We start from the raw sequence: 21,196 nt of genomic DNA, 5'->3' as shown, positions 1-21,196 counted from the left end.
ACAGTGTGTTTTATACACCTAGCGCTAATATCGCTTATAGCGACTGCCTGCTATAACCGGCAATGAAGACTGCATCAAGACAAAAAGGTATATACGATATCCTCAATTGATATCGCGTCAATAAAGAAAATATCAGTACGCATGCACATTGATATTCCAATACTTGGCTCAGACCCAGAGCAGCTCAGCACTCTGACAGCAGGCCAATGGTACATTGATACAAGAGAGAAGGTCATCCATGTGATGAATGAAAGAAGAATGTTGTGGTGAAGTTGCGAGGTCCATGTGATCCAGGGCCATGTGACGTGTTTGCAAATAGTTACATAATTGATCCAATAGAGAGGAACCATGTAATGTGTTCATAGGAATTTACATGTTTATTATGACCAGGACAGGAGATATGCAGTACCTTTTGTTTTTTGAGGCTTGTTTTCGGGCAGCGGAACCAAATTGGACCACGTGATAGAAATACCGAAAGTGCTGTTTGTTTTTATTGACATCAAGGAAACCCTGAACCAAATCGCGAACGCTGCGACCTAGTCCTTTCTGGCTCGCGTGTCGCTCCCCAAGTCATGTACGCTCACCGGGGAAGCAAACCTGCGTCAAATAATGGTCCTGTGACCCTTTGGAAGCCATTTAAAGTTCCCCTTCCAGCTTTTACAACACATGAGGCTTCGCGACCCTCACGGAAGAGGAAGCGTGTTTCCTACACTGACACGGACGAAGAGAACAGCGTGCCCCATCCGAATCCCTCTGATATATTAATAGATAATGTGGGCCCGCGAAAATCACGCCCAATCCTCAAGCCTCCTTCCAGCATCACTTCCGTCTTTAGAATCCCGACAATGCGAGCTAAGTCAGGCGAAATTATACCGACTACAATAACTGGCGCTCCTCTTGGCGTCAGGGCTCCGATCTCGATACCTCCGCGACCCCTTCATGATCCTATGTCAGACCATGCTATCGTCTTGTACGATCCCACAATTAATGATGGAGAAACAGACGAAGAGAGGAAAGAGCGCATGAAACAAGAAGCGAAGGAACTGGAAAATTTAGAAGCTCGACAAACTGCTTGCGATTTGGGTTTGTTTAATCCTCATAAAAGCCTACGCGAATTGCTTGGCGAGACGAATCGAGTGGGATGTGCTGCCAAGGCTGTGAAGGTCCCTGTGGTCATAGACCCACTGCTGAGCAAAAAGCTCCGCCCCCATCAAGTTGAAGGGGTTAAAGTAAGTTGCTTATGTGTTGCCCTTAGGGCTACAACACTGAGTTTGTGTTCTTAGTTTCTCTATCAATGTACGACGGGTAATATGGTGGGGAATCAATATGGGTGTGTGTGTCTTTATTTGGGACATGCGATTATTTGACTGTGACCTAGCTGTATCATGGCAGATGAGATGGGTCTCGGGAAAACCATGCAATGTATCGCTTTGCTTTGGACCCTTTTAAAGCAGTCCCCTAGACCAGGGAAACCGACGATCGAGAAGTGTATCATAGCGTGTCCAGCGAGTTTGGTGCGAAACTGGGCAAATGAATTCGGTAAATAGTGAATTGCAGCTGCATAGTAATTGCTCACTTGCGTCGCCAGCCAAATGGCTCGGGGATGGTACTCTTGGCTGCCTTGCTATTGATGGCAGGGGCACCAGGGACCAGATGACAGCGAACGTCGCACGATGGATATCCGCTTCTGGACGAAACATTACTCAGCCAGGCAAGAAATGGTTATCAAACTAACTTGTACTCTAACGCACGTCTGCCCAAAGTCATGATAGTATCTTATGAGACTTTGCGCTCATTGGCGCCTCAGCTCAAGAACTGTCCAGTTGGACTACTACTTGCCGATGAAGGTCACCGACTGAAAAATTCTGGTGTGTGGCCCAGCCTGAGATTAATCCTCCATGTTTACCGAGGAACGTCCGAATGCAGATAATCAAACCTTTCAGGCACTCAACGACCTTAACGTGCAACGTAGAGTCGTAATCACCGGGACACCCATTCAGGTGACTATCCATTTTCCGTAGCATGTTCATGTCTCATCCCCCACAATAGAATGATTTATCGGAATATTTCTCACTCTTAGATTTTGCGAACCCTAATTTCCTTGGAAGCAGGAACGAGTTTCGCAGAAGATTCGAGAATGCTATCATCAAGGGTCGTGATGCTGATTCCTCAGCGGCTGACAAGACTGCGAGCATCGAGCGGATGAGGGAACTTAACGAGTTGGTAACAAAATTCATAATTCGCCGAACAAATGATTTACTTTCAAAGTACTGTGAGTGATCAGAATCTAATGGTGGGGTTTCACTCATAGTTTTGGTTTGAAGTACCTGTTAAATATGAGCATGTGATCTTCTGCCGTCCTTCTGCGCTCCAGGTTTCACTCTATAAATTTTTCACCAACTCCAAGGACATCCAGATCCTTCTGAAGGGTTCGGGAAGCCAACCTCTCAAGGCGATCGATCTGCTTCGGAAGTTATGCAATACTCCTCAGTTGTTGAATCTTCCCGAGGCTTTACATGGATGCGATCACCTACTCCCCCTCGACTATGTTGGCATGGGCAACCGTGGCAGCAGCAGATTAAGCCGTGCTCTCCCACTGTCGCGCCAGGAAACGTTCTCAGGACTCCGTTCTGCATACAGTGGGAAAATGGCAGTGCTGGAAAGGTTAGTCAGAGAATATAATGGTCATGACTCCATCTCAGAGCGGCCCTGCAGATTTCTGGATCGTATCAAAGCAGAGACCAAAGAAAAGGTAGTATTGATTAGCAACTTCACTCAAACACTTGACCTCTTCGAGGATCTATGTCGGAGCAAAAGGTATGCTTGTTATCCTGGCGACCGTCTTCTGCGTTCCAATTAGGATCGGTATATTGATAAGATATGGCTTCTTTCGACTGGATGGGGCAATGGCGACAGCAAAGAGAGCCAAGATTGTGGATCAGTTCAATGATCCTGCGAGTCCAGAGTTCATCTTCCTTCTAAGCAGTAAAGCTGGGGGTTGTGGAATCAACCTCATCGGCGCAAATCGCCTCATCCTATTTGATCCTGGTAAGCGGCAAAATTTGACGTGTATACAATGCGCAGTTTACCGTATCTAAGATTGGAACCCTGCGTCGGATCAGCAAGCACTCGCCAGGATTTGGCGTGATGGACAAAAAAAACAATGTGGGACTTCACGTCGCAGTAGTTCCCCTGAGCACTAAGGTATATTATAGGTTTTGTCTACAGGTTCATCTCAACCGGAACTATCGAGGAGAAGATCTACCAACGTCAAGCCTCCAAACAGTCATTGAGTGCAAGTATTGTAGATCAAGTGGACAACAGCGAGCTACAATTCAGCGGAAACGAGCTGAGAAAATTATTTTTGTTTAAGGACGGCACCGTCTGCGAAACTCATGACACGTTCAAGTGTGGGCGTTGCAAAAACGGCAAGCAGGTCTTAAAATCGCAGGCACTCTTATATGGTGATGCAAGCACGTAGGTGGCAATCTCAACTGGCCTCATGCGGGAATCAACTTATGGTGATTCAGGTGGAACCATTTTCGCAATGACGAACTGAAAAATAATCATGATGACTTGCTTCGTGCAGAGTGTGGGGGTACCGATATCTCGTTTGTTTTTCAGTATATCAGCCATTAGACTGAACGTCTAGATCCCAAGGGATCACGGGAATTGACATTTATTTCATGTGGATTGATCGAGAATGCTTGAAATCAATGGTAAAAAGGAAAGAGAGTCGCTGCATAGCTAAGGCCGGCACAGATGTTACAAATCTTCATCTTCTTCAGGGAGCGGTGCTGCGGCAGCCTACATGGAAGTTCCGAATATGAGATAAGAAAAGGTCCAAAGGAAGCGACCAACCGTTGCTAAATCAGCCTCATACTGCTTCATCAGTCCAGCGTCAACGACGATCTCGGGCGGGGCGAGAGCCGGGGCAGCAACGAAGTCGAGGGCGGGGTTCCTATCAAGGACTTGAATCAGAGGCTGGATGCAACAAATAGCACATGCATTGCTCACCCTACTAGCTTTCTGGCAAGCCACAAGAAAGGCTTTTCAAAGTTGTAGTTAGACTTCGCTGAAATTTCGAAGTACTGCAGGTTCTTCTTCCGGTGGAATGTAATCGCTCCTGTTTTCACTTTTCTATCCTACAGCAGCATATCGATCAGCCAAAAATGATTTCTTGCGTATGGGTGGACATACTTTAACGTCTACTTTATTGCCGCAAAGGACAATAGGGATATTCTCGCAGACACGTTCCAGATCGCGATGCCAATTTGGGACATTTTTGTAGGTTATGCGAGAAGTCACATCGAACATGATGATGCCGCATTGCCCTTGAATGTAATAGCCATCCCGAAGACCCCCAAATTTCTCTTGGCCCGCAGTGTCCCAAACATTGAAGACGATCGTTCCGAAATTGGTTGAAAAAGACAACGGATGAACTTCGACTCCTAAGGTAGCTGGTTGCACACGATTCCGTTCAGCCTTGCGACTGTCTTTTGTGACGACATCTTAACACATACCGATATATTTCTTTTCAAATTCGCCGGTGAGATGACGCTGTATCAACGAGCAGATGATTAAGGTGAGATCAATCGATCTCCACACAAAAAGCACTCTTGTTGTTCAGACCAGACCTTGACAAAAGTAGTTTTCCCGGTGCCCCCATCTCCAACTGCATCGTTGGTTTCGGAATAAGCAGGGTGGCGAGGTGGCGAATGGAGCGGTTTGGGCAAACATGAGCGCCAATCGAGTCAGAATGAAATTGTAGCGGATTGTTGGTGGAGGTTTACAAGAACGGAAGATCACCAGACCTACCTAAGACGAGCTTGAAGGTTGGGATGGTTGGAGGCAGTGGGACCGGTGGTGTCTGCGTTGAATCGGCCGCCATGAGGTCGCGATGAGTGAAGGGTTGACGATGATCAGGAAGAAGCGTTGGAACAAACGGAAAGAGGCGAGGTCTTAGTCCCGTGATTTAGGTATCACGCGAGACCGCTTGGTGTCTTGTGCTCGTTGACACGTCCCATATTAGTGCTTTACTAGACGATATCTAGAGCTCGTTTACATGCGGGTGTTTTTAAGAGAAAGAATTCTCTGATCCTATTGGGTGTTGTTGACCAAGAAAGCCTTCGCTGATCCAGCGCCGCCCCATGAGATAACTTAGATAAGCCGGTATCGGCTCGTCTGACTGCCTATACGATTGGAGAACCAGCGAACTGAAAGCATCGGTGGAAGCGTATTGACAGGCATAGGAATAGGTTTAAAGTTACATTGCCTTCTCTGTGCCCACAGTGATTTTTTCGGCACTCAGCCGCTGGCCGACTCAATTGCCTCCTTGATTTCCCCACACCCAGCTTTTTCCACCTCGTGCAGACGCAAGCCTTGCTATTCCTTCGTAAAAAGAAAAGAATATGGTGCTATCTGCCATTGCCATTTCCGCCCCAATCAGAAAGCGCAAAATCCTTGAAGAGCATCCGATATCTGATTCAACTCGGAGCACTCGTGCTGTCAAGGTCGGCTTGTTCGACAATTTAACGTAGCTTATTGGTTTCAACTCTGCTTTCAGCAGCGCAAATGTACGGAGAGTAATGATCAATTTCTGCCCAAAGAGCTTCCTCAATCGCTAGACCTTCTTTCCCAAGCTACCTATACCGCGCCAGTTTATCCCCGTTTTGACCTTTACCCAGACTTCGCGTATGATGAAATGGACGTTGATCCTCCACATACCCTGACTGCCTTGTCGACACACGAAAGCATGTCCACTTTCGTGGGACTCCGACAACCCCGAGAGAATTTTCCGTCGAACCACCACACGTTCGTGGCATTCCGGTTCACTGGCAGGATATATTTTTCCACTTATGCTCGCTCCTTCAGCTGTTCTCAAATCCCCAAGCTTCAAGTCGCAAAACATCCCGGTTTGAATGGTCACCGGGCCCTTTACACTTTATGTCCTCAATGCGGCGCAATTAACAAGGTGGAGGAGGCTTGGAACAAATGAATTGAATTTGAAGTCATATCGTTGTTGCTTTTCTGAGTTTTCACCAAATGAGAAAATTTCCCAACCTGCTGCTCCTTCATTGCAATATTGCGCACCCAGTCAGGTCAACACGCTCGTCTGTCATAACCCCAACTAGCTTCAGCGTGTCAGGTGATAATCGTCAACCTTCAGAAGCAGTGCAACCGTCTCAGTTGCCAGCTCGAGGGCGCTGGTCGAAACAAGTAAGGGTTGCACCACATCTTCCTCCAAAATGTTGGATACCAGTCCCTGTCGGGAAGTTCGCACGTGAATGCGCATCATCATTGCGCGAGTGGATGTCGGCTTACCTTGCGCACGTTAATACCCGCCGTCTGTTCACCTAGTGCGTGCCGATTACGAAGTTCGGTAACAATGGCAATCGAGTTTAAGCCCGCATTTTCGGCTAAGGTTGTTGGAATGACTTCCAACGCGTCTGCGTATGCCTGGAAACAGTATGCTTCCAGACCGCTGAGGGTCTGTGCATATTGGGAAAGCATACGTGATGTGTGTATTTCGGGGACGCCCCCTCCCGCTATCAAGGCACTGTGGAATGTGTGAGTTACCTAATCACGTAATGAATGAGGTGCACTTGCCGTCTTTTGACGAGACATCGAACAACACAGAGTGAATCGTGTAAGCTCCTCTCAGTTTCCTCAAGCACCACATTATTGCTACCCATGCATAGAATTGAAACTGTACGGCCGGGATTCTTGACACCTGTTATTTTGACTACACGTGCTTCGGCTTTCTGTGTCTCCTCCACAAGTTCCGCAAACCCAAGTTTATCTTCGCTAAAGGCTTCAATGTCTGCTATAGGGCGTGCCCCAGTACTTCTGGAGAGAAACTCGATCTCGTCACGTTCGATGTCCTTTATCACGAGAATCTTCAATTTTGCCAGAAAATGCAAGGATAAGTCTGTTACTGCATCTCGCAAGATGGATTTCCTGAATTCATAACTGAGCATGTCCTTATTGTCAGGACCAAGGGGCACGCACTGGATCAGGAGAGCATTACATCCTGTTTTCTTTATCCTCTTGCAGAGCCGAAGTAAATATTCGCGCTCTTCTTTGAGTATTTTATCCATTTGTCGGTAATCATTGACAACAATTTGGTTGTCCATCTGAGGAGGTCATCATTGGCTGTCCATGACTCGCTGCTGCAGAAGATATGCTTACATCAGGTTTAGGCGGGCTGACCTGAAATTGGATTAAACCAATTTTGGCCTTTTCCATTCTTGTTGGACCGCCAGCACTGGAGATCACCAATTGATTAAGGACAACTCCATCAATGAGTTCGGTGTCTTCTATGGTACCGCCGACTTTTTTAACAATTCTTATATCACGAAGGTCGACATTAGACGATGTCGGAGTAGTCAGTCGAGTTACAGCAGAGACCGCGATCGGGGCGAGGATTGAAGAGTACTGGGATACAATCTACAGCGTGGACAGTTAACCACATTCAGAGACGGACAAGGTTCGGATATTGGCTACCTTCGAGTTGAGGCTGGTGGTTGCAGCCCGGAGCAGACTCCCTTTGTCTTTAAGGTCCACAGGAGTCGCAATTTCATCAAGATATTGTACACCTCTCAGGGACGCCTTGATGAATGATTCAGCAATGATCGAAGGATGTATCCCTTTGGCGAGCATTTTTTCTGCGGCGCTCAGTAGACTGCCGGCGAGTACAACGACGGACGTCGTGCCATCACCAGCTAATTTTAATTGAGAGACGGGTCCCTCACAGGGCAACGGTTACGTACCCTCCACATCTTGTGCTGCAGACAAATCAACAAGCTTTCGCTCCAATGAGTTCGATATGCAGAGGGTTATGAGTGAGTGATTACGTACCATTTTTGCTGCAGGATGCAATACCGCCATGTGTTTTAATATTGTAGCACCATCATTGGTGACAATCACCTCTCCTTGAGCGGTTTGTATCTTGAGTTTCATGAGCTTGAGTGAGAGAGGATGATGGAAAATTCACACCATTTTGTCCATCCCTCTCGGCCCCAAGGAAGTGCGGACGGCATCACTTATGGCTTCCTCCAGCTCGATTAATAATGTGCTGAGAAACACAGAACAGAATCTGTTCACCTTTCGCGGCAGTCATGTTGGATAATCGGACCTCCATGGGTTTCCTCTGGGAAACATTAGAAAACGCCATGGCTTCGCGAGCGCTCGCAGAGCACACCTTGTCATTGAACGCCGAGTTCGAGCCATTAGATGAGACTTTCGATGAGAGAGACATCCCACAGCAAGACCAATATTAGATATAAACAAATATAACAAATCGGTTCGGACAGCTCCGCTGAAGTATATATTGAAGTGGAGGAAAGCCACGTGATATGTGTGGTCATTGTCATAAATGCATCTGCTGCCGCGGGGCTTCGATGCCATCCGAGTTCTGCCCTCTCAACTGAACCTTTCACTCGTATTGAAATGTGGTCAAACCTTCAGATGGGACCGACTCGATCTTGAGCCGTACTCTCCAGAATGGCGCTTTGTGTTGTTCGATCGAGTGGTCTGCTTACGCCAAAACGAAGAATATATTTTTTTCCGGACGATCTTGGCGAACGGGGTTGCCGAAGACTCGGATTGGACACGGCTGTGGATCCAGGATTACTTTCATCTTCATGTCGACACTGAGGCTATTTTCAATGCAGTCGTAGATCCGATTTTCATCGCTGCTCGTCAGCACTTCGGTGGAGGGATACGGATTCTCCGCCAAGACCCATGGGAAACATTAATTTCGTTGGGTGTTCCTTCATTGCTTCGTCTGAGGGTGGCTCAATGTTGCTGTCCGTAGGTTCATTTGCTCTCAGAATAATAATATACCTCGAATTACATCCATGGTGCATAAACTGTGTCTTCATTTCTCGCAACCTCTTACTCTGGGACCCGAAGATGCTGAGTTGATAAATCCATCAAATCATCCTTTTCCAATGCCACAGAGTTTGGCTCAACCTTCGGTGGAGACTGATTTGCGCAGCCTTGGCTTTGGTTATCGTGCCAAGTTTATCCAACAGACGGCAGCCTTACTGTGCAAAAAGCATGAGGATCCTCAGAAATGGCTGCTGAGCCTACGCGAATGCACTTACGAAAGTGCAAGGGATGAATTAATGCAACTCCCTGGGGTTGGTCCCAAAGTCGCCGACTGTGTTCTGCTCATGTCATTGGATAAGGTAGTGTGTTGAATAGCCCCCAAGTGTCGCATACTCTGAACCTATAGTCAAGCATGCGACGGTCCCGATTGACACACACATGGTGTCCATTGCAATCAAGCACTACAATTTCCCAGCAGGAAACCGTATGCGCGGGACCACAATATCACCAACAACACGAGGGCAGATGGCATCGTTTTTCCATACGCAGTGGGTCCATATGCTGGTTGGGTCCATGGCGTCCTTTTCACTGCCGATCTGCCATTCGTTGTCCCTGCGGCCGTAGAGAACAGGGCTACGGTTTCCCAGCATCCGGGTAGAAATCGGAAAATCAGAAGGCACGGGTCATTTTCGGAGTTGGTTGTTTTGAGAGGTTCAAGACAACCCCGAGGCGAGGAACGTTGAGAGCCAAGCATGCAAATTTTGCAAGTAATGCTTCAGAACAATCTTTGTTAAATTCGGAAAGCGAAGCTACACCGTCACAGAGCCATGTGCTTATAGTGAATCAATCAATACTCCAACTTTGTCGAACATAGTCCAAAGGACTCCATGGGTTATGATACTCCTTGAAGCGCTTACACCTATTTCATTGGAAGTTCCAGCTAATGTTTGCACCGTTGCATAAAGAAATGGACGCACCAAGGCCACGATACAGGCGCGCAAGGCCGAGGTAGATAGGTTTCGGTTTATCTGGGTCGGTCCCTCGCACCAGACGAGTGAACGTCTCCAATGCGCTACGATATTGCTCTCCGGATAATGCCCTTTGTTGTACTTTGGTCTTCACCACGTCCAACGGATATATGATTGCCCAGCTGGACACGCCAGCAAAGCTTCCGCACAAAAAAGGGAGTAGTGAGTCAGGGAGGTGGAAAGGCAACCAGGCAGGTTGCGGCCCTTGGGCACCGGAGGGGAGTCTTCCTAATATACGGCGAAAGCAATCATACTCCGCAAAGTACATCGCCGTCCCAAGCGTGTCACGCACTGCTCATGCTCACATCAGAATCGTGCTCCACTGGTTCAATGTGCACCTACACAGATGCAAGTGGAAACCTTATGGTGTTCATCCCAGGGTGAAACCAGAACGATTGGTATACCAAAGATGATCTTACCTGTGTACAGCCCACGAACTCCACTTTGGTGTACTATATCTAGCACGGAAGCTGCAGTTGAAGGGGCCTTATGAAGCACTACACCTCGCTTCTCAGCAATGGAAAATTCCAACTGCCGTCGAACCTAGAGCAGAATTGGGAAGTGTTGGAAACAGGTGCTAGGAAGATGTCAAACCTTGACGAGTTCAAAGGCTAGATTGGAAAGTCAGGCAGGGTTGATATAAGTCGTCCATGAGTGACCTACGAGCACTGCCAGCTGATATGACGGAGCCGCTAATGGCACCACCAAACCATCCAGCTAACACGACATGTGTAAGACGACGATTGTCCAGCCAATGGGCCTTCTGCAGTGCCTCCTTCGTTCCTGTATAGATTGTAAAAGAAGCAGCCCTTACGGCTGATATTGTGAAGAGAGGTATCCAGATGCCTCGAAAAAATCCAGCTGTCACCGGATCAGAGTGGGTGTCATGTTAAAAGCCAGTTTACGCACCGACACCTTCCTCTCTCCATATACCGATGCCTGGAGGGCTTTGGATTCGGTCGCGGTGATGACAGCAAGGAACCAAATGACACACCTAACCTAAAAACTGTGATCGGAGTCCGACGAGCTTGAAGCCTACTCTTTAATGAATCGAGCTATGATCAAAAGTCAATACTCAAGCAAGTGGCGGCGCGACCAGACTAACTGGATAGCCAGCAAATGTTGATATTAGGCTCGAAACTGTGGCGCTGACGATCGTTCTTTCCGCTAGACGCACAGGGAAATTTCAGAATCAAGATCGGAAAGTCTCGAAGACTAGGCGTATGTAGTGATATAAAATTGTCTATCTGTCTTACGGGACTCTTCGTATGCTCACATTTGAGGGTAGGAATAATTGCGTCGGAAGGGAGGAATGGAAGACGGTGGGACTCATGTCCTCCCATATGCGACGGACAAAATCCCCAATCAACGAATAGAAGGGACTTGGTCACTAAAGTGCACAGAGCGTGTCCACGGCTGTGTGAGAGTGGCAGTACTGGAGTCAAGACTTAATTTCTCAATCTTGCAAACAAGGTTAGGCAATTTCCGGTGTCGATTCAGGACCCAGCCCTAATCAAGATGCCGAACTCGAAAGAGTCTAAAAGAGCTGAAAAAGTATCATCCGACCTTTCCGCCAATCCCTCTTCGGAGGAAGCGAATGGGGCTAAAGCGGATGACAGCAAGGGAAAGAAGTCGGAGCCCACATCCTCGCTATCCTCAGTCTCTCCTAATCCCGCTGAGAGGGTTCCTCCTCAAGGCATTGTTAATGCGATCCATTCTCAAATAGAGGATCATCCTGAGCTTCGAGATATGGACGCGAACAAGATCCAAGAAATGCTCGGGAAACTGCGGCTTAAAGACATGCTCAACAGTAGAAGCGGTCTGGGTGGCAAGAGTAGGAAGGATATTAGTGAGCATAAAGTAATATCTCCCTCGTTCCCCTTCGTCTATCGCCTCCTATCCTGATGCATTTTGAAGTTTTGGAAAACGCAGCCTGTACCGCAGCCTGGTAAGGCGACGTCCAGCACAGACCTCCTACTAATCTAACCAAGCTGCACTTGAAAGGCGATGCTATCTCTGATGACGGGCCAATTGAATTGCCGAAATCACTAGAGGAGATCAAACAGGAACCCGATCCTCTACCTAAGGACTTTGAGTGGTCTATGTTGGATATTTCAGATGCCGTTCAAGTACGTACTCGTTTCGCAGCACCAACGTTAGTTTATTGGTAACCGAAGCACCAGTCACGGGAAGTATACGAACTGCTGTCACAAAACTACGTAGAGGATACCGAGGCAGCCTTCCGTTTCCAATACTCTGCCGAATTCCTTCAATGGTGTGCATTCCAGATTCGTGATGCGGGTCTTGAATCCAACCCTGTTTCTAGGGCCCTCATGCCTCCAGGATATCATAAAGAATGGCATGTTGGTGTTAGAGTGCGATCATCGAAGAAGTTAGTGGCATTCATATCGGGTGTCCCAATTACCCTCGTAGTTCGAAACAAGTACGGTCCCCCACAGTATTCAGAAATTAGGTTAATTCGTCATTTTTTAGGGAGGTGCGCATGAGCGAGATCAATTATCTTTGTGTTCACAAGAAACTGCGCTCAAAGCGTCTCGCGCCTGTGTTGATCAAGGAAGTAACCCGGCAGTGCCACCTTAAGGGTATCTTTCAGGCGATCTATACCGCTGGCGTCGTCTTGCCTACCCGGTGTCCACTTGTAGGTGTGTGTTTCTAATTTGGTCTGAATTGCTGAGGGAATATAAGGATCTGCATCGTCTAGATATTTTCACAGGTCCCTCAACATCCCGAAACTCGTCGATACACATTTTACGACAGTTCCTCGCAACATGACTGTAGCTCGTATGATTGCTCGTAACAAGCTTCCCCCATCTGAGCTTACAAGCCGGGGACTCCGTGAGATGCAGATTAAAGACATTGGTCAGGTAGCTTCTCTATGGCAGAAATACATGGAGAGGTTCAAGCTGTATCCTCGTTACCCCATTGAAGAACTGAGGCATAATATCCTCAGCGGTGCAGGACGTGGCGAACCCGTTGACGGGCGAAGACGGGGACAAGTTGTCTGGAGTTATGTAGTGGAGGTGGGGGACTCAGCCTCTTGTGAATCTTGAAGCTGACAAGCGTTGACAGGAACCGAGAACTCATCAGATCACAGATTTCTTCTCCTTCTACTCCTTACCCTCTACCGTGATGCGCAGCTCAAAACACGCGCTTCTCGAGGCTGCATACCTATACTACTATGCCAGTAGTGCAGCTTTTGAAGGGAGTGCGGATCGAGATCACCTCCGTCCACGCTTACAGCAACTCATTGGCGAAGCATTGATTATTGCTCAGAAGGTGAGATGATGATGGCTTTAGAGGTAGATTGGTGTTAATGAAACTGCAGGCTGGATTTGACGTCTTCAATGCTCTTACTCTCATGGACAATGCATTGTTCCTCGAAGACTTGAAGGTTCGCTATTAACTAGGTCGGTGGTGTACGCCCTGATCGATTTTCATCTAGTTTGGCCCCGGAGATGGGTACCTGAACTACTATCTATATAACTATCGTACTCTTCCTTTCGAGGGTCATCGGGCATTGTCCAGCGATGAAGGCGGCGGGGTGGGAGTAGGGAGAGGTATCGGTGTGGTTATGTTATGAATCAAGACTACAATGGTCTGTTTCTACGGTTGCACCAGAGCAATGTGCTCAGGGGTGGATTCAACTTTGACAATGTCGCTGGTGTTGGAAACGATTATTCAGGTTTTCCGGTGATGATGATGATAATCTATCTTAATAACCCGCGGCCTCTCGTGATGTCGTGGCAGTGCGGATACCCCGTGGCGTACATGAAGGGGACTATACATGAAGTGTGGGTAGTTTGGTTGGTATCGTCAGTGATCCTCGGGTTGTGTGGTGTCGGTGGGTATTGTCGTGGTGTTGATAAAAATAAGGAAATAATTCATTGTGGTCATCTCGCCCGTTAGCCGCCATCCTAAGTGTGGCAGTGTAAGACAATTGCAGTCATGTCGTATCAAAATCCTTATCAAATCCCTAACCAGCTTTCGAACGAGGGACGCGAACACCAATTTGGCTACAACATGCCATATGGAGAGAGTGTTTATCCTGCGTACCAAGATGCACCTTTCCCCCAAACTGATGGCCCCGGAGAGCGGAACTATTCCAAACAATCCTCCACTGAAGCTTCTGTAGCGCAAGAAAAGTTCATTCCTTCTTGCCACGGCCGTATCCTTCCTCCTGATTCGTCATTTATAGGTCTACCCCAGCAGTGAGATTTTCGAGCTACGAGGATCACAGAAATGTTTGGACTAAGGTGTGGTGACGTTGCAGAGAATCTTTCTCTCTAATTGGACTCTCCAGGGCTCTCGAGGGAGCTGCTTCGCGAGATTCCTTTGCTGCACCCTATTGACGGCTCTGGTGCTTTTTGTGTCCACGGTCGCTGCATTGGGACTGGTGCGATCCATTCCTTCGGCATTTTCATCTAGGATCCCTAACACCACATTGCAGTGGATCCGACCCCCTAATGTCACGTTCAACGGGCTCGTTTTCCCTTCTACAGGCAATAAAGTAGGCCTGCCCGGTGGGAATGTACGAACCTTCCTCATTCTTCTTTTAGGTTGATGTACAGAATGGCGGCTTCAGGATCAATCTACAGGTATTCTTTATCATATCTTTCATTCTTATGCTGGTTGACCTCCATAGTATAGTTAAATATCAGTGTGGACAATCCCAATTTTTTTTCTGCTACCTTCCAGAACATAAGTGCCGTAGCGACATATCCTGTCGGGAACATATCTTCCATTGGTGGTGGCTCACTATCAAATGTCAAGTTCGCTTCGCATGCTATTACACCCATCCTTTTCCCGTTTATCATCACCTATGAAACAAGTCTCGACCCCACCTTAGTTGTTGCAAAGGACATTGCAAGCAAATGTGGATTTGACGGCTCCACACCTCAAAATATTGTTGTGGATTATGTTCTTACGGTCAGTTGACAGTATTTGTTGGTCGGAATTCATCTTCACCTATAAGATAGTTGAGGATCAGAGTCCTGGCAAAAATCAGTCCAGTGTTCCGAGGAAGTGCGAACTTTCCATGTCCATTGAGTAAAGAGGACTTAGTGGTGGGTGGCATGACAATTACTGCTATTAACAATCTGACAGGGTCATTCAGGGCATCATTGGAGGCTCCCAATAGTTTTGTTTGATTGCTTCTCTCTTGAGTGTGTGCTTGTGTCCCTATTCATGGATTGTATATATGGTTTTTATCCCTAACAATGGTTGAGGATTTAGTTGTCAACTGCAGGTTTTCACCCCTCAATGTGATTTACCTGACAATGATCAACCACCACATAACACTCTCAATTCTTCACTTTTAGAAGTGAGATGTGGTATGTGGTTACTACAGTAGTGGACATGCAAAGTCTTCAAAATTTTAGTGTGTCCAAGATATACATTCAATAAGCCTCAAACTTGGTGAAATCACTTATCTTGCACTTGCTGATCATTTGCTGCTAACAATAAACCAATATTTGAAGATTCAATTTTTTTAGTTTTGGTGAAAAATTGGCCACATGCTAAAAAATGATCACCTATAGTTGGAAGGGGCATCATGTGGAAGGCAATTACAAGAGGAATAAGATTATGGAAGAATATTTTGAGTAAGGGTGAATTTGACATGCAAAATCAAGGATGTTTGAATGTGCCATGGTGATTTGGTTCCGGCCTAGCACATGCCTTCCTTATTTAGCATCCAGGTCCCAATGTCGCTCTTAACATGGCTTCAAGATGCAGGTGGTGAAATACTTTTGCAGTAATGGGGGTATGGCAAGTACCGATATCATGACATTTGGAAGCTGTCAGGGTTCAGCACCCTGCCCTAGGGTGCCCCAGACTCCCCAACCAATCCCTTCCTTCCATTCCTTTATTGTTGCCTTGTTGTTGCCTTTCTGTGTTGTGTATCCGCGCACACGGGATAGCGTGGGAACTTTCTGAGTGAGCAGCTCGCCCAGAACGTTCCCACGCTTACTGGGCACTGCCACCTGGATGTTCCCTCCAGGTCACACTACACAACTCTAGGAGCTGTATAGTTGTGGGCATGTGACCCATTCCTTTATATAGCAACCATGCGGTGAGATGAGACCTTTACCCTTCTTCTCATTTCATGCCCTGCATAGGCAAGTGTATATATTCCCTTTCTTTTACTATACATCTCATGCCCCGCATAGTGTGAGGACAGGTTAGATGGGGGTTGAGGTCAGGGAGCCTCCGAGTCCGAGGCCGGGCCCTGACAGAAGCCCACCTTTGCTGCTGCCAAGGCTGCAGCACTTCAATGTCTGGATTCATGCCCTCTCAGTACTATCTGAAAATTCATCAACCATGTGTGGTGACTCATGGATGCATATTGCAATGGATTGACTGGGAAGGCCATGGAATGGGAAGTGAAGAAACAAAAGAGGCACTGCCCCATGTCAGAAGTTGCAATGGCTGCCATGGAAGCCATCCTACCCCCTTCATAGTCATGAATACTGCACTGTTTTACTTTTCTGGGTCCACTGAAACTCAAAATTTTTAATTTTATCTGAAAAATTTTCAGCCAAAAATTGGCCACTGCTAAAAAAAAAATGGGAAAATTTCAGGAAGCCTGTTTTTTGGTAGCTACACTCGATTGGTGTCTGTCTCCATCAACATTAGGATTATTGGAGTAGCAGAACCCAGCTGAGAAACTTTCAAGTCTTTGTGTGTCCACTACTGTAGCTTGAGACTGAGGTCAGTAATACTTCCTTTCGTTTCTCATCCCTTTTACTCTGTAACTTACATGATATGTATGTATATTGCCTTTAGCTAGCACTTATAGGTAATACAATTATAGTTCTCATGCATATAGCTTGAGACTGAGCTAGTGCTTATCACTCCGAGATCAATAGTCACTCATCAATACTTGGATGCCAATTTTGGACAAGCCAGGGCAATGTTGTTGCAGGGATAAACCCTTGCACTACAAAACAGTGCTCTTTCATTCTTTCATGTACATACATTGGCGAGTGTAGTTGGGGTAGTCCCATGACTGCACAGCCACAACTATACAGCCGTAACACCAAAAACACCGTACTCTAGGACCTCTTTTAGTGACATTCAGTGAGGCCTTGAGAGACTACTGTCCCCCCTGTGAGCCTGTGTGACATTGGGATGATTCCCCTGTTACAATGTCTTGACTGCAAAAAGCGTTGAGCTGTTGGAGGATGTTGCCATGGATGAGCTGGTAGCAATTAAACAGTCCAGCTCATCTGAGCACACCAGCTTAGGCAAGTGCCATGATGGTGCATCTGGACGATCCAACAGGGCAGTCAGTGAACTGGCCAGTCAATCTGATTGGACAGGTAAGGATGATGGTTCAGTCTCATGACAGGTTGGGCCCACAAGGGGTGTCGTGCTTGATGAGCAAAACAGAACTGGGTGGAGATGCTCTGATGGACACGCTAGTCCTGTGGAGTGCTGCTGTAAGGAGTACATGGGTCTCAGGGTGGTGATGCGTGCTGTGCACGCTATCTTTATTCATTGTTTATTACTCTTTATTCCTTGATGTAAACAATGTATATAAAATGTGGGGAAGGGTGAAACAGGTTTTCACTCTTCTCCTCCCCTGTTGAAATAAAGCTCTATACTGCCTACTTTCTGACAGCTTGAGGATAGCAGGAGTCACAACTAAGGTTGGAACCTCAACTGACCCTTCAGCTGCACAGGATCAGCCATTTGATGTGGCTGAAGCATTGAGCTATTGGAATGAGTTGAACTTGATGTATAGGCTGCAACTGTGCCACCTGGCACTGAGGACAGGACACTTCCAATTTCACTACAGTGGGCGAGATTGCAACAACCTTGGGATTGTGAGGCCATACTGATGCCAGTGAGGGGTTGGTTGTGACAAAATGGGTGCCCACTGCTTGGGACTGTGTGAGGGCAAGAACCTCAACATGTTTGAAATGTATGATGAAATCAGCTAGTTTTTGCTGCAAGTAATACCAAGTTTGATGTACTTAACTCGATCCAGCCCAATGTGATCAATGTTGAATGGATGATCTGTCCTGGGTCTGCCTTGAACACAGCAAGGATGAGATTGGAACTGGAAATGGTTCAGGTGAACTGACCCATTGCCTGAAGGATCAGTGTCAACTGTAGCCAGTTTGTGGAATGACTGAACCTCTATGTCATCTGGGCCCAGCCATTGCCATTCACATAGCATGTCCATAGGCGCACACTCATAATAGAACCTCTGTGGTGATGAAAACTTGTCTAGCACATGCTTTAGTGGGATGATAGAATACTGATAGTCTGAGTTGACAGCACCTAAGTTAGATGGGTAATTGTAAGGAATGGATGATGTGTGCATTCCTTTTATTCATTATTCTATAATAAACTTTGGACTAAACAATGTAAAACACCTGTATGTACATATATAGCATCCAGGGTTGGGAAAAGGAGCTTTGCTCTTCTCCCCCCTGTCAAATACTAGCTCCATACAGTCTATGTTCTCAACAGCCTGAGGATTGAGGAATCACCAAGGCTGGCACACCAACTGGCCTTACAGTAATCCTCCTGTGTGTGAGCTCGAGGTCACATGATTGAGTTTGATGATGGTGCAACCAGGGTTGGGGCACCAATGTTACAGGAATGGGTTCCAGGGAACCCAACCTGAGCCATTCTGTTCATGGGCAGAGGTGGCTGCATAGCCATCAGAGGGAGAGCAGAAGGGGAAGAGTGTCTGAAGGTATAACCTGTGGGTTGGCCAATGGTAACTTGGCACTCCTGGGAGTGTACCGGCAGTGAGTACAGTGGAGGCTCCTTGAGGGATCCACTAAGTGGTCTGCTAACAGGGACTTGGCACTCCTGGGAGCATGCCGGTAGTGGGTGTGTTGGGAGTGGTTGGCTAGCAGTGACTTGGTGCTCAATGGAGCATACTGGTAGTGTGTAATACTGGGACTCCCAAAGAGAGTCATCCAGTTGGTGGCTATCAGTGACTTGGCACTCATGGGAGCGTACTGGTAGCAGGAGTTGTTGGGGAAAGCAGGCTGGTTGACCAGTGCATGGTAGTGGGTGACTGTGGGAAGTTGGACCCATGGGTGTGTGGCCAGGCATCCTGGAGCTGCCTGGACCATATCTGTCAGAGACCAGGTCGAGATGAAGGAGTGTCTCCATGGTGGAGGGCTTCAGCCTCAGCGACTTATGCCAGGAGCGCTGTGCCAAGTAACATGTCCATGCCCTAACTTACTAAACTGGCAACCAGAACTGAAGGGGGGTAAACTCTAGTCAATTTTATTACTGAGGTGTAACCTATGTACAAGTTGAGTATATATAGTTACAACAAGGGTGGGCCCACAAATGGCGGAGCCAAGCGGAGCGGAGCTAACAGGGTTAATCATTAGCCAATTGAATATTACCGATGAGTCGGGTTACGGGGTTAACGGAATGGTAGGCGATAACCCAGAAACGGAAAGGAGGGATAGGCCTGAAGGTGGACTTGCAGGGCAAGCGAGTGTATTGCTCAGCGGAGGCAGGAGTGCGCTAGCGGACGTTGGAGCTGTCCGGAAGCCTTTGGGGCTCCATACTTAGGGAGGCGTAGGTAATAAATTGAAAAGAGGGGGTGGTGACCATCGAGGGGTACTGAGGTGATTGCGGAATACGGGAGCTCCAAGGTTAGTGAAGAAGGAGTGGAGGTAGTCTGGAGGGATCAGAGGGAGTGGAAGTCAATGGCTGGGGATGGATATGACAGTATCCCCTTCTTAGGCCTGAACCCTTGAAGGCCCAGAATTAGCAAGGTGAGGGGAGCTGTACTTATAGAAAAGAAAAAAAGAAAATGGAAGTGAGGAGTGGAGAGAAAGGGAGAGATGGGAGAGGAGTCGGGGTTCCTAAGGAGCTTCGGGTCCAGGCTTATCTGGGTACCGAGAGTGGAATGCTTCGATAAGGTTGGAGGTGTGATTGAGTTCACCAGCAAGGAGCCATTGTGTCTCTTTGTCGGTCCCTTCATAGCCTAGCCACTTGACCAGGTAGAGCAACTTGTTGCGTCTACGTCGCTCAATCTTGGAGTCGAGTATCTCTTTGATCTTGAACTCCATCTTGCCTTTGATTTCTATGGGAGGTGGAGGTGGCTGGTGGCGGTTCGGAATGATGTTCGGGATGGAGGGTTCAATCTGCGAGACATGGAATACCGGGTGAATGGCTTGCATGTTTTCCGGCAGGTGGAGAGTGAGGGAGTGAGTTCCAACATGGGCAATGATATCGAATGGGCTGAGGTTTTTCTCAGAGAGCTTTTTGGAAGGTCGGGTGGAGCGGAAATACTTGGCCTTTACATAGACCGAGGTTCCTACCTCGAAAGCTGGGGCAGGACTCCGACGGGAGTCTGCTGGGCCCTGATAACGGATCTGAGCAAGGTGCATTTCTGTCAGGGACCGACCCAGGGTCAAGAGCGTCTGGGTATATTGCCCAGGGCTGAGGGCCCGGTAGGGTGCGGTGCGGGCATGTGTAACAACGGGCCCGAAGCAGGCGAGGGTCCGTGGCCACTTAGACTGGGAAGTGTGTTATTATTATTAGCAGGGGAATGTAAGCTACTTGCCTAAAGTGGGAAGTGTGAGAAGAAGGTTGCTTCTCAGTTCCCACTTAGGCTGTGTTTATGTACATGCAGTTGGAGGTCACGTGGGGAGTGCCACGTCATCTACATGCACAGCCGTGTCCGCCTGGGTATCTCCGTAAGAGGTCTCAGGCACGTCCGGTGTGTAGGGCATCACCCAGTGTGTCCGGGTCCGGGCGTGTTGCGCAGCCTGGTTAATGGTACATCGAGCAAGGAAGTCGTCCGTGTAGTAGAAAAGGAAAGAAGGAGAAAGAAAGGGAGAAGGAGAGAAAGGAGGGGGGAGGATGGGGGCAGCGGGTGAGGATAGTGGGATCGGGTGGGGTCGGACCAGGTGAAAGTGGGGTCAGGTGGGTGTGCCCTGACAATTTCCTTGTGAAGGAAGTGGTGGAGGGAGTCAAGATCTACAGAGTACTCTTGGGTGCGTACTGAAGTCAGGTCTCGCTCCGGGTGAATGGTGATGTTCGGATGGTAGCCTTTCTTGGTGAAGAATGGAGAGGTGCCTGTGGTGGCATTCGGAGTGTTGTTGTAAGCGAACTCCGCGAGATGTAGGAGTTCGGACCAATTGTCCTGCTGGTAGTTACTGTAGATGTGCAGGTACTGCTCGAGCGTCTGGTTCATCTGTTCGGTCTGACTGTCTCCTTCCAGATGATAACCAGAGGTGAAGTGGAGGCGGATGTCGAGGGCCTTACCAAGTGAACGGAAAAAATGAGAGACAAACTCCGGACCCCTGTCAGAGGTGACATGGGAA

At 47.8% G+C, this 21,196-nt stretch overlaps 8 protein-coding genes across 8 annotated transcripts; 5 read left to right on the top strand and 3 right to left on the bottom strand.

Moving 5' to 3' along the window:
* The first annotated feature begins 497 nt into the window (after nucleotides 1-497).
* EI90DRAFT_3284464 (DNA repair protein, SNF2 family) lies at nucleotides 498-3,740 on the top strand. Its single transcript, XM_039066926.1, has 13 exons — nucleotides 498-1,229; nucleotides 1,284-1,330; nucleotides 1,379-1,539; nucleotides 1,589-1,711; nucleotides 1,764-1,868; nucleotides 1,927-2,000; nucleotides 2,050-2,272; nucleotides 2,325-2,664; nucleotides 2,716-2,817; nucleotides 2,879-3,048; nucleotides 3,100-3,165; nucleotides 3,216-3,477; nucleotides 3,531-3,740. The coding sequence occupies exons 1-13, from the start codon at nucleotides 573-575 to the stop codon at nucleotides 3,637-3,639; spliced, it is 2,439 nt and encodes an 812-aa protein (XP_038923805.1). The 5' UTR covers nucleotides 498-572; the 3' UTR covers nucleotides 3,640-3,740.
* On the bottom strand, nucleotides 3,534-4,891 carry EI90DRAFT_3284463 (ras-domain-containing protein; the record flags this gene model as incomplete). Its single annotated transcript, XM_039066925.1, has 7 exons — nucleotides 3,534-3,807; nucleotides 3,862-3,961; nucleotides 4,018-4,145; nucleotides 4,201-4,460; nucleotides 4,524-4,560; nucleotides 4,638-4,675; nucleotides 4,819-4,891. The coding sequence occupies 7 exons, from the start codon at nucleotides 4,889-4,891 to the stop codon at nucleotides 3,766-3,768; spliced, it is 678 nt and encodes a 225-aa protein (XP_038923804.1). The 3' UTR covers nucleotides 3,534-3,765.
* Nucleotides 4,892-5,374: 483 nt separating this feature from the next.
* EI90DRAFT_3027557 (uncharacterized protein) lies at nucleotides 5,375-6,079 on the top strand. The gene is made up of 3 exons (XM_039057998.1): nucleotides 5,375-5,513; nucleotides 5,570-5,814; nucleotides 5,875-6,079. The coding sequence occupies exons 1-3, from the start codon at nucleotides 5,412-5,414 to the stop codon at nucleotides 5,996-5,998; spliced, it is 471 nt and encodes a 156-aa protein (XP_038923803.1). The 5' UTR covers nucleotides 5,375-5,411; the 3' UTR covers nucleotides 5,999-6,079.
* On the bottom strand, nucleotides 5,950-8,316 carry EI90DRAFT_3027556 (t-complex protein 1). Its single transcript, XM_039057997.1, has 11 exons — nucleotides 8,204-8,316; nucleotides 8,107-8,152; nucleotides 7,999-8,051; nucleotides 7,861-7,950; nucleotides 7,773-7,806; nucleotides 7,507-7,724; nucleotides 7,192-7,449; nucleotides 7,012-7,136; nucleotides 6,610-6,960; nucleotides 6,325-6,559; nucleotides 5,950-6,265 (listed from the first exon to the last, which is right to left on the bottom strand). Exons 1-11 carry the CDS (start codon nucleotides 8,258-8,260, stop codon nucleotides 6,137-6,139), a joined length of 1,596 nt encoding a protein of 531 aa, XP_038923802.1. The 5' UTR covers nucleotides 8,261-8,316; the 3' UTR covers nucleotides 5,950-6,136.
* Nucleotides 8,317-8,386: 70 nt separating this feature from the next.
* On the top strand, nucleotides 8,387-9,609 carry EI90DRAFT_3164122 (DNA glycosylase; the record flags this gene model as incomplete). The annotated part of the gene is made up of 3 exons (XM_039066289.1): nucleotides 8,387-8,763; nucleotides 8,819-9,194; nucleotides 9,247-9,609. Coding segments are annotated over 3 exons (966 nt in total), but the record flags the coding sequence as incomplete, so codon positions are not given.
* Nucleotides 9,610-9,668: 59 nt separating this feature from the next.
* Nucleotides 9,669-11,206, bottom strand: EI90DRAFT_3143222 (mitochondrial carrier; the record flags this gene model as incomplete). The annotated part of the gene is made up of 9 exons (XM_039064998.1): nucleotides 9,669-9,754; nucleotides 9,813-10,154; nucleotides 10,206-10,223; nucleotides 10,283-10,406; nucleotides 10,549-10,724; nucleotides 10,773-10,810; nucleotides 10,863-10,918; nucleotides 10,969-11,030; nucleotides 11,140-11,206. The coding sequence occupies 9 exons, from the start codon at nucleotides 11,204-11,206 to the stop codon at nucleotides 9,669-9,671; spliced, it is 969 nt and encodes a 322-aa protein (XP_038923800.1).
* A 175-nt stretch (nucleotides 11,207-11,381) lies between these two features.
* EI90DRAFT_3114550 (N-myristoyl transferase) lies at nucleotides 11,382-13,464 on the top strand (the record flags this gene model as incomplete). Its single annotated transcript, XM_039062678.1, has 9 exons — nucleotides 11,382-11,723; nucleotides 11,781-11,811; nucleotides 11,868-11,992; nucleotides 12,047-12,306; nucleotides 12,357-12,526; nucleotides 12,570-12,904; nucleotides 12,954-13,160; nucleotides 13,210-13,275; nucleotides 13,327-13,464. 9 exons carry the CDS (start codon nucleotides 11,382-11,384, stop codon nucleotides 13,462-13,464), a joined length of 1,674 nt encoding a protein of 557 aa, XP_038923799.1.
* A 161-nt stretch (nucleotides 13,465-13,625) lies between these two features.
* Nucleotides 13,626-15,098, top strand: EI90DRAFT_23021 (uncharacterized protein). Its single transcript, XM_039052850.1, has 9 exons — nucleotides 13,626-13,725; nucleotides 13,791-13,812; nucleotides 13,866-14,026; nucleotides 14,080-14,137; nucleotides 14,185-14,277; nucleotides 14,332-14,391; nucleotides 14,441-14,479; nucleotides 14,532-14,810; nucleotides 14,861-15,098. Exons 3-9 carry the CDS (start codon nucleotides 13,905-13,907, stop codon nucleotides 15,029-15,031), a joined length of 822 nt encoding a protein of 273 aa, XP_038923798.1. The 5' UTR covers nucleotides 13,626-13,725; nucleotides 13,791-13,812; nucleotides 13,866-13,904; the 3' UTR covers nucleotides 15,032-15,098.
* Nucleotides 15,099-21,196: the final 6,098 nt, after the last annotated feature.

This window comes from Cantharellus anzutake, assembly GCF_015039405.1.
Source record: "Cantharellus anzutake strain C23 chromosome Unknown EI90scaffold_1, whole genome shotgun sequence".
Taxonomy (NCBI): Eukaryota; Fungi; Basidiomycota; class Agaricomycetes; order Cantharellales; family Hydnaceae; genus Cantharellus; species Cantharellus anzutake.
The sequence above is the reverse complement of the archived record's forward strand: the minus strand, read 5'-3'. Positions and strand labels throughout refer to the sequence as shown.

Coding starts and splice junctions, on each gene's coding strand:
- EI90DRAFT_3284464 (XM_039066926.1), top strand. CDS start 573: ATGTACGCTCACCGGGGAAGCAAACCTGCGTCAAATAATGGTCCTGTG. Junction 1,869..1,926: donor TCACCGACTGAAAAATTCTG/GTGTGTGGCCCA, acceptor GTCCGAATGCAG/ATAATCAAACCTTTCAGGCA. Junction 3,166..3,215: donor TGATGGACAAAAAAAACAAT/GTGGGACTTCAC, acceptor GGTATATTATAG/GTTTTGTCTACAGGTTCATC.
- EI90DRAFT_3027557 (XM_039057998.1), top strand. CDS start 5,412: ATGGTGCTATCTGCCATTGCCATTTCCGCCCCAATCAGAAAGCGCAAA. Junction 5,514..5,569: donor GGAGCACTCGTGCTGTCAAG/GTCGGCTTGTTC, acceptor TGCTTTCAGCAG/CGCAAATGTACGGAGAGTAA. Junction 5,815..5,874: donor TTTCCGTCGAACCACCACAC/GTTCGTGGCATT, acceptor TCGCTCCTTCAG/CTGTTCTCAAATCCCCAAGC.
- EI90DRAFT_3027556 (XM_039057997.1), bottom strand. CDS start 8,260: ATGTCTCTCTCATCGAAAGTCTCATCTAATGGCTCGAACTCGGCGTTC. Junction 7,725..7,772: donor TGCAGCACAAGATGTGGAGG/GTACGTAACCGT, acceptor AATTAAAATTAG/CTGGTGATGGCACGACGTCC. Junction 6,961..7,011: donor TGTAATGCTCTCCTGATCCA/GTGCGTGCCCCT, acceptor TTATGAATTCAG/GAAATCCATCTTGCGAGATG.
- EI90DRAFT_23021 (XM_039052850.1), top strand. CDS start 13,905: ATGCCATATGGAGAGAGTGTTTATCCTGCGTACCAAGATGCACCTTTC. Junction 14,138..14,184: donor ACAGAAATGTTTGGACTAAG/GTGTGGTGACGT, acceptor TGGACTCTCCAG/GGCTCTCGAGGGAGCTGCTT. Junction 14,811..14,860: donor TTGTGGATTATGTTCTTACG/GTCAGTTGACAG, acceptor CCTATAAGATAG/TTGAGGATCAGAGTCCTGGC.